Source organism: Suricata suricatta, chromosome 12 (genome assembly GCF_006229205.1).
Source record: "Suricata suricatta isolate VVHF042 chromosome 12, meerkat_22Aug2017_6uvM2_HiC, whole genome shotgun sequence".
In the NCBI taxonomy this organism is placed as follows: domain Eukaryota; kingdom Metazoa; phylum Chordata; class Mammalia; order Carnivora; family Herpestidae; genus Suricata; species Suricata suricatta.
In genome coordinates, this window is record NC_043711.1 from 7,356,736 (window position 1) to 7,366,310 (window position 9,575).

At 56.8% G+C, this 9,575-nt stretch overlaps 1 protein-coding gene across 2 annotated transcripts in view; it reads left to right on the forward strand.

Moving 5' to 3' along the window:
* PDE4A (phosphodiesterase 4A) overlaps nt 1–9,575 on the forward strand; it is a 44,666-nt gene continuing 35,091 nt past the window's right edge. Inside the window, exons 1-3 of one of the 2 annotated variants that reach the window (XM_029919105.1) lie at nt 1–77; nt 5,994–6,101; nt 6,755–6,957. In XM_029919105.1, coding sequence (XP_029774965.1) covers nt 6,054–6,101; nt 6,755–6,957 — 251 coding nt within the window. In that variant the 5' untranslated portion in view covers nt 1–77; nt 5,994–6,053. Of the gene's footprint in view, nt 78–3,551; nt 3,662–5,993; nt 6,102–6,754; nt 6,958–9,575 lie in introns of those variants that run through there. The other variant, XM_029919104.1, reaches the window with a different exon arrangement.

The window sequence follows — 9,575 nt, forward strand, 5'->3', positions numbered from 1 at the left end:
GGTCTGGTCACCCCTGTCCCCTCCCGCCGCCTCAGGCCGGAGAGGGCCAGGCATCCCCTCCCCTGCCCCACTGCAAGGTAAGCTTTGGACTGCGAGCTGCGGTGGGGAAAGGGGGACCCGGCACCCCGGAGGGAGGGGACCAGGACGCTATGGACTTTCCCCGCTCCCCAAGAAAACCGGGGCCCACCCGTATGCCCTTTGAGGGCTTCAGGCTGGTCTCCGGGCTGTGGGTGTGTGGGGAGGACCCCATATACCAGAGATTCCCGGGTAGCCGTGGAGGTCTCTCCCTGGCTCTGGAGACTGGAGCCGACCAGCGCCAGCGAAATGGGGTCCCGGGAGCCCCAGCTCCCAGAATTGGGGACAGGGCGCCGGAAGCTTCCCCATCAGCGCCAAGACTTTCCTAATCTGCCAGCAAAGCATCCTAGCTGGGTACTGTCACGGAGCCCTCCGAGTTAATCTGCACTGTCCCCGGGTTTCCACCCCACCCCCACCCCCACCCCCCATCTGCGCATCCTCTGCTGTGTCTCTCGTACCTGTGAGGTGGGGGTGGGAGCCTGGTGATGGTCCTCTGAGCTACCTAAGCTTTCTCTGCTGCCTCCCCCAGCCACACACCACTTAGCAACCGTGGGACCCCCAGCATCGGCTCTGCCTCCCTGAGCCTCGCTTTTCTCATCTGCAAAGTGGGTAACGACACCAAGGGTTCCGGAAGGCCATGCATGGGAGCCTGCCTTTGCTCCGTCATTGATTTCTTAGCTCATTTCACAGGGAATTTCCCAAGTGCCTACTATGCTCCGCAGCGCTGTAGCCAGGTGTGGCTACTGCAACCAACAAGAACAAGCAAACCTGATGCTTGCTGTGCTTATATTTTAGGCGGGTGAGGCAGCAAGATCAGTGTGTGGAGAGAGAAATGCCCACCGGTAAATCCAGACACATCAGATCCTATAGGGCAGAGAGTGCCTGGGCTAAAGGTGCTTGAGGTTCAGTGAAATATCTGGGTGGAGGGGCAATGAGATTTCTGGTGGGTATCTGCCTTCCTTATTGGCTGGAGCTCCATGAGGGCAGGGCCAGGACTGAGACAGCTTCTGGCACACAACAGGTACTCAATAAATGTTGAATGAATTAAAGAGGGTATTAAATTAAAGCTGTTTTCTTTTTTTTTAATTTTTTTAATGTTTTATTTATTTTTGATACAGAGAGAGACAGAGCATGAGAGGGGAAGGGGCAGAGAGAGAAGGAGGCACAGAACTGGAAGCAGGCTCCAGGCTCTGAGCTGGCTGTCAGCAGAGAGCCTGACGCGGGGCTCGAACCCACGAGCGTGAGATCTGACCTGAGCCGAAGTCGGAGGCCCAACCAACAGAGCCACCCAGGCGCCCCAAAGCTGTTTTCATAGTACTTTAGATCAGGAAGGAGGCTTATCATGAACCCATCCAGCCTTTTTTTTTTTTAACATTTATTTATTTTTGAGAGACAGAGACAGATCATGAGCAGGTGAGGGGCAGAGAGAGGGGGAGACACAGAATCCGAAGGAGGCTCCAGGCTCTGAGCTGTCAGCACAGAGCCCGATGCAGGACTCAAACACATGAACTATGAGATAATGACCTGAGCAGAAGCCGAATGCTCAACTGACTGAGCCCCCCAGGCGCCCCCGATCCAACCTTCTATTTTACAGATGAGGAGAGTGAGTGCCCAAGACCCAGAAAACGGGGAGGATGTTGTCAGAGGCACTACAGGGAGGTGAGGGAGCATGGCTGAAGGGATGGGAAAGGAAGAAAACAGACAGCAGCTTTGAGCGCAGGACCCTGCAGGACCCTCCAGGACCCTCCAGGAACCCATGACACCCAGCCAGCTCCCACCTGTCTCTCCAGACCACACCCCCACAGCCCTGCTGTGAAGAGTATCTAGTCAACAAATATTCATTCAGCGCCTACTCTGTGCTGGGTGCTGGAGACCCAGCAGTGAACAGAACAAAACTCTTTGCCCCCACAAGGTAACATTTCATAGAGAAGAAAGAAAAAGAAACAACACAAATAAATCTATCACAACAAATTAGGATGATGAGACTGACGAGAGAAAAATGGAAGGGTTCGATGCAGGTTGGGTATCCAGGAAGACGTCCTGGAGGGGTTGAATTACTCTTCGGACACACACACTTAAATCCAGACAGACATAATCGTACTAACAAACACCGTATACAGGCCAGAGCCAACACAGCTAGAGAATGTGCCCGAGGCCACAGAGCTAGGGAGTGACTGAGCAAACATTTGAACTCAGACCCAAATTTCAAACTACTGTGAAATGCTGGTTCCCGCCGCATATGTGCCTACGTGCACGTAGTCTCCACTCTCCGCACATACACACTTATACCGTAATCACACAGAGGTACGTCCAATCTCATGCCCACTTAGGCTGACGTGGTTTCATCCTGTCGTGGACATAGCCTCCGGCAGGTATGGTCTGGTTTCAGCTGCGCAGCACCACAGACTCATGGAAAGTGCCATTTGCTCAGTTGCACATGGACAGGTGTATATGATCTCATGCACACACATGTGTGCACACACATACATGCCTGGGGTCCCTGACAGTCCTTCCCAGCCCTGCTTTAGCCCCAGGCATAGAGCTAGCTAGTGATTTGTTCCTTCTCTGGCCTGAATGCTGAGGGCCGAGGTGTGGATAAAGGCACATCCCTCTGGTTGGCCATCCATCCCTCTTCTGAGGGGGGTGGGCTTGGCCGAAGGCAGCGCTTTATTGTGAGGCCAGGCCAGGGACTCCAGAGCTGGGCCCCTGGCTGATGGCGCCAACAAGCTGGAGGAGGGAACCAGCCTCGCTCAGCCTGAGCCTGGTTACCAGCTGCCCAGAGCAGGCTGCTCCGCCATCTGGACCCCCCTCCCAGCCGCCTGCTGCCCAGGGGAGGGGAAAGCAGGCTTAGAGGCACCCCTCTACCGCCGGGCACTCAGGCCAGTTCATGATGCCCCGCCTTCCATGCAGGGGTTTCTGCCACGGCTGCTTTCTGCAAAAGTGCATAGGTGTCCAGGCAGCGGCACTGTCCCTCTCCCCTGGACCACAGGGCTTTTGCTGGCCATCTGCTCCTCTATTTCTTCCCTTATCCTGCAAACCCATGGGCTGTTTCAGGCATTAGGGATCTGGCTACAGAATTTGAAGAGCGCAGGGCAAGAGTAAAATGCAGGGCTCCTGGGCAAAGGAGCGAAGCATTTCAAGACAAGGGCAGCACATTAATCCTTCTAAGTAAGCGTGGGGCTGTGAGCGACCGCGCAGGTCACATGTCAGCGAACTTGGCTCCATAGAGAACACAAGACTGAAAAAATCCCTCGCCTCCTGGAACTCAGGCTGCAGAAAGCAGAAATGTGAATATATGATTTGTCAGGGATGATGAGAACTGAGAAGGAAAGTAGAGCTGAGTGAGGGCGATGGAATGGAGAGAGGCATCTGGGTCAGGAAACCCCTCTGGAGCGAGGTGCCTTTGAGCAGAGGCCTGAGGAGCTAAGGGACTCAAGTGGATTTATTCGTTCATTCAACAGATATGTGCTGAGCGCCTACTGTATGCCGGCATCGTCGTAGGACTAGAGATCCAGCTGGGGACAAAACAGACCAAGGTCTTGACCTCACCTCCTAACTAAAGGACAGGCGATAGCTGATAAAAATAGTAGGTAGAGTCTTTATCTTGTTAGAATGTTGTAAGTCTAAGAGAGGCAAAAGAAAAGCCGAATCAAGGAGATCAGGAGGGGGGAGGAATATAGGATATCTGAGTCTGGTTTTCTGGGTCAAGAGAATGACAAGTACAAAGGCCCTGAGGTCTGAATATGCTTGAAGGGTTGGAGGAACAGTGAGTCAGCTGGAGGGTCTAGGGGGAGGAAGGGAGGTTTCTGTGAGTCAACAACAATGACGATAATTGCTATTATTACTAGGATAATGGCTAATTTTGTGAGCACCCACTATGAACCATGCACTGTGTGCAGAACCTTACGTTTGCTTCCTCCTCCCTCTGACAGGGATGGATATTATTCCCATTCCCATTTTACAGATAAGGTAACCGAGGTTCAGAGAGGCTGAGTGACTTGCCCAAGGGTGTACAGCTAATAAGTGGCAGGGCTGGGATTTGAATGCAGGTCTGTCGGTGTGATTTTGGAGCCTGACCCTGGCCCTTACAAAATGGCCCTTTCTCTGCCTGAGTGTATGTATCTGACCACATACACAGAGTGCTCCTCTCTCCATGTGTCCATTATATTCACCCAACATTCATTGAGACTATGTGTGGGGGACCATGATGAATGGGGACCATGATGAATGGGCACCATTCATATAGATAATCACAACTCAAAACAATGAATGCTTTCATGGGGGCGGGCAGAATAAGCAGCGGTGGGAGCCCAGAACACGGATCGGCTCAGTTTGGCCGAGCAGTGGAGGTGACCTTGAAGCTATCTTTATACATTCGTCCATTTGTTCAACAACTGTCATAGGCTCACCTAGGTTGACATATGTACATTCATTTCTACTAGTTGACACTGAGCTGAAGTGCTAGTTAGTGCAATAAGGCAAGAAAAAGAAATAACAGCCAAAGTAGGGGGTAGAGTCGCTGGTCCATAGTGGACCCAGTTAAGAACTTTATAATTCTGCTGTTATGTCCTCAAAATAATAACCAGACATTGGACAAATAGTTACTAGGAACTTACTATGTTCCAGACTCGATTCTAGGCACTGGGGATATGGTAATGAATAAAACAGATAAAATATTCTTGCCCTCCTGCAGCTGGTATTCTAGTGTGGGAAAAGGCAATGAGTATAGCGGATAAATTACATAGTGTGTTATGAGGTGAGAAGTCCTGTGCAAAAATAGAGCAGGATAAGGGAGATTGGGAGTCCTGAGGAGCAACTTTAAACAGGGGTGGGATGGAGAGAAGCTCCAGGAGAAACACCTGGAAAGGTGAGCTATGAAGAAAGACCTGAAGAATGTGAGGGGCCAGTGGATATTTAAGGGAAGAGACTTCCAGGCAGAAGGAGCAGCCGGTGCAAAGGCCCTGAGACTGGAGCATGCCTGGTGTGTCCAGAAACAGCCAAGAAACCAGTGTGGATAGAGCAGAAGCTGAGAGGGAATGGTAAGAGGTGAGGACAGGGAGGTGACTGGGCACATCCTGCCGGACTGTGTGGGCTTCCTCTTGAGGACTTTTCCTCTGAGTGAGGTGAAAGCCATGGAGGGCTCTGACCAGAGGAGGGATGTGATCTGACGTTCTAACAGGCTCTCGCAGGCTCAGATGTTGGTAGTACTAAGCACTTACTGAGCGCCAGACACCGACCTGTGAGAATTCAGTAGCCACACAGCAGTAATTCGCAGGACAGGTGGGAGGGGGGCGAGGGTGAAGTGAACCGGTCTCCCCCTCCTCCAGGCTCTAAGACAAGGATCATCGGCAGCAGAGCGCACTCATCATCGGGAGCTGCGTCTGTGTCTCTGTCTGTCTGTTTCTATTTCCACGCGTCCCTGTCTGTCTCCGAGCGCCTCTGCCTGCGCGTCCCCCATCTGTGCCCAAGCCGCCGTCTCGCTGTGCCCGGCCCCCGCACATCGGAGCTATTTCGGGTTTAGGCATAAAATCCCAACAGCTCGGAGGAGACGCTTCCTCCGGCCCCCGGCTCGGACCACGCGCCACACGCGGCCGCTTCTGGGAGCTCCCGGTCTTCTCCGCGGGATCCCCGGGCCGGGGGAAGCCCCCGCGGGAGGACCGGTGGGGGCTGGGGCGACCCGGTCCCGAGGCTCCCGGCCCCCCAGTGGCCAACCTGGGCATTGACGCCGTCCAGACCCCAGCCGTGCGTCAGCTGTCGCTCTGGCAACGGGGGGGCGACGTCACCGACGGGCAGTGCGTCAGCTACCCGGTGACGTCACGCCTCGGGAGCTAAAACTAGCAAGGAGGGTAGGATTCAGGCTCGGTCGGCAGGGGGAGCGCCAGGGCACTAATGGTGGATGTCTTTGGCTTGTCCCTCAGGAGGCGCCGGCCGGGGCCGACATGACCCCCGCAGCTCCAACGGCGCGCTAGGTTGGCGGGATGAAGAGGAGCCGCAGTGTCCTGTCTGTGGCCGGGACCCGGGACGAGGTGCGAGGGGCGGGGTCCGGGCGGGGGGCGGGGCTTAGGCCGCCGAGAGGGACGGGCGCCCTCTTGTGACCATGGTTGTTCACTGTTTTTTTTCACATCTCGGAAGTCTGAGTCTTTGCCTTGTGCCTCAGTTTACATCTTTGATTCCATTATTTTCCTGCGGCCTGCGGTGTCAGGATGGCCGAGCGGGTTAAGGCGCCAGACTCCTGCGGCCTGGATTAAGAGGCTCTCAGCCCAGGGGCTTCTCAAGTGGGGAGAGGATTGTAGGGTGGAGGAGGGGGACTAGGGGTCAGGTCTTAAAGGTCTATCATGTGAAGGGGGATGGGCCACAGTGAGGCCAGGAGAGGGCTTCGTAGACGTGGAGGGTAGGGATGTGCTAGAGGGTTTTCACAGTGAGGCACAGAGTGGTACAGGTATAAGGACCCGGAGCCCCAGGGCCGGAACATCAAAAGGGAGCCCTACAATAATTATGGCTGAGAAGGGGCACCCCTTAGATATAAGGGAAGGATCTGCGAGTGACTAAGACGTGAGAGGATACAGGGAGCCTATATCCCAATAACCCACTCTCTCAGGTGTCTAAAGAAGGGTGTCCCTGGAGGGAGGGGCTCAGAGCAGCCTGGCTGTGCCTTTATTCTGTCCTTGTCCTTCCTCAGAGGCTGTGGGAGACTCCCGAGCCCACCGGTACCAACATGCTGGGGGCCGACCTTCGACGGCCTTGCCGTCGCCTTTCCATGGGTCCCAGCCTGGGCTGGGCCGAGACTGAGCCCTTGGACTCAGTTGGGGTCCCTCTGCCGCCAAGGCCCACCACGCTGCCATTGCTGGTCCCTCCAAGGATTTCCATCACCAAAGCCGACAGGTAGGCAGAGGGGACCAGTCTGGGAGGAGGGGAAGAGATGTAGGGCGAGCTGGGCTAGGTCCCGCAACCAGCCCTTTCCATCCTTCAGGCCCCTGGCTTTTCACAAAACCAGCTGACACTTCTCCTGGAGCCCAGTAGGTCAGGCTGTGACACCCGTTCCCCAAAGCTCCCCTTGCAGCCTTTAGGAATCCCTTCCATTTTGCAGTGGCTGAGTCAGCTTAGAGGCAGGATTGTGGAAAGGGTTTCAGCCCTCCAGTCCCCAAAGATGCCCCCGCAATGAGAGAGCTGGGAGAGGCTAGGGGGTGGGTCTCCCATCAGTCAGCTGTGTACCCCTATTTCCCCTCCTGGGAGGATGCACTTTCTTCCAGGCCTCAAAGCGGATGACGAGACTGTGGAGGAGGGCTGGGCTGGGTTTTCTTTCTCCTGGCTAGATGTGAGAGGTATATGTGAACCCCAGCTTCACATAGTTTTTTGCTGTTTTTCATCTGGGGTCCTAAGAGGGCACTTCAGCCCAGGTCTCGGCTTGAGGATATTCCGAAGTGGCCAGGCCCCAGCCCCTACTGCCCTCCTCAGGCCTCCGGTCTCTCCAGCCTCAATCTCCCTGTCCCCTTATCTACTCAATTGGAGGTCTCCAGGGTCTCCGCTTGGGTCATTGTAAAAATGCTTCATTTCCAGTTGGGGGAAGAAAGTGACTGTTAGTCCCCCCTCCCTCGATCTAAAATATCCTCCTCCCCCCCCCCCCCAAATAATCCTACCCTCTACCAGGTTCAGGTCCAGCCTGGTCCATCCCAGACTCAGACCAGAGCTCCAAACACCAGCCTTGGCCCACTGCCTTTTGCCGCTCTTCTGCAAACCGCCCTCCCAACCTCCCGACTGGGGCATAAGCCCTCCCCCCAACTCCCATCCCTTGCTACCCACCCAGAGCCCTGAACACCCCCCCCCCAAGAATTTGGCCCAGCCCAGGACCCTCAAATGATCTGGGGAGGACTCACAGCCTTTGCCAATCCCCTAGAAGCCGCTCTGAGTGTATACTGCGGGGGGAGGGTCCCTGAGAGAAGTGGGAGACACAATTCTGGCTTCTGGGATACCCCGCGGCTGCTAATGCAGGGCGGGTTTTTGCTCTGCGTTCGCCCACGTCTGGAGCCCCCTCGGGAGGGGAGAAAAACGGCTGTGGGGGTTGGAGATGGGCTTTTTTTTTTTTTTTTCTTTAAGAACAGTGCGAGGGGGGTGGGGGTGGGGAGGGCGGTGGCAGACGGCACGGCCTGCCCGAGGGAGTCCACGAGGGGGGCGCGCGGGGGTGGGGACCTGGTTCCGGGGACGCGCACCAGAGCCGTTTAGCATCCAAGAGCTTGTGGGTCACAGGAAGTGGGAGAACCCGGGCGAATGCGCTCCCAAAGCCTGGCCACCACCAGGGCTCCGTCGCGGCCAGGGCGGCAGAGATGGGGGGAGGGTGGCGCTCGGATCCCGCTAGCTCTCTGCTTGCTCGCTCGGCGCGGCGCTGGGGGAGGCGGGAGCGTGAGTCACGGCGACTCCCGATTTAGGTGCCGGAAGGGGGGCTCTGCCGGCGGGGGCCGCGGAGAGGAGGCGCGGCTGTTTACTCGCCTGAAAAGGGCACGGGGATGCATCCCGCGGCTGCCGGGGACCTGCCTCAGTTTACCTCCTGCAGAAGCGCTTTTCAAGAGGCGGCGATACACAGAGTGGTGGGCGGGCAGCCGCGGCTTCCTCCTGGAGCCACAAGGGAGCCACAGGGACACACCCCAGAGACATCCCAAAGCTGCCTTCAGACTGACCACACACACACACACACACACACACACACACACACACACACACCCCCTCACACCACAGTCAAACCAGGAAGGCTGAATTGCCCGCACAACTCCGCAAGCACAGACCGACCACAATACACACCCAATCGCGTGGGTACACATGCACAGCCCCAGGCCACCAGAACGGACCCCAGTGAGGCACACACCCTCCAAACAAGCATCACACGTGCGCACGCATCCTGCATCCACAGACACACAGATATACACACACAGAGGAATCCAGAGAAACAGGCAGACCGCAGCGGCCAACCACGTGCGCACACACACTTCCAGCCGACACCAAAAACACAGACAACCCTCGGAAGGGGCCACGTGCACGCACATCTCGCAGTGGGCACACACCGTTACCGTCTTCCAACCCACCAACAGGAGAATCCCGGAACATCGCCGCTGCCGGCCGCAGGGACCGCGGCGGTGGCACCAGGACCACTCCCCACGCGCTCCCCCCCGGCCAGGGGTAGCGGCGAGGACACGCCAGCACAGGGCTCCGCCCCCGCCATGATGGACAGACTGACTGACACACCGGCAACCAGTCGGGTGTCTTCTTCCTGATCGGATTAACCGTTTAACTCCTTCTTTCCCGGGCACGGCGCGGCTAGGCAGGGCGCTCAGGAGAGAGCCGAGTTCCGGCGCCCCCTCCCCTCCCGGAGCGGGGCTCTGCGTGGGCGGGGAGGGCCCCCTCCTTGGGTGGCTGCCCCCCACAGGCCCGGACGGAGGAGGAGGAGGGGGGCGGCGCTGACAGAGCGGCGGGCGGGGGGCGGGGAGGGGCGGGACGGGGCGGGGGAGCCG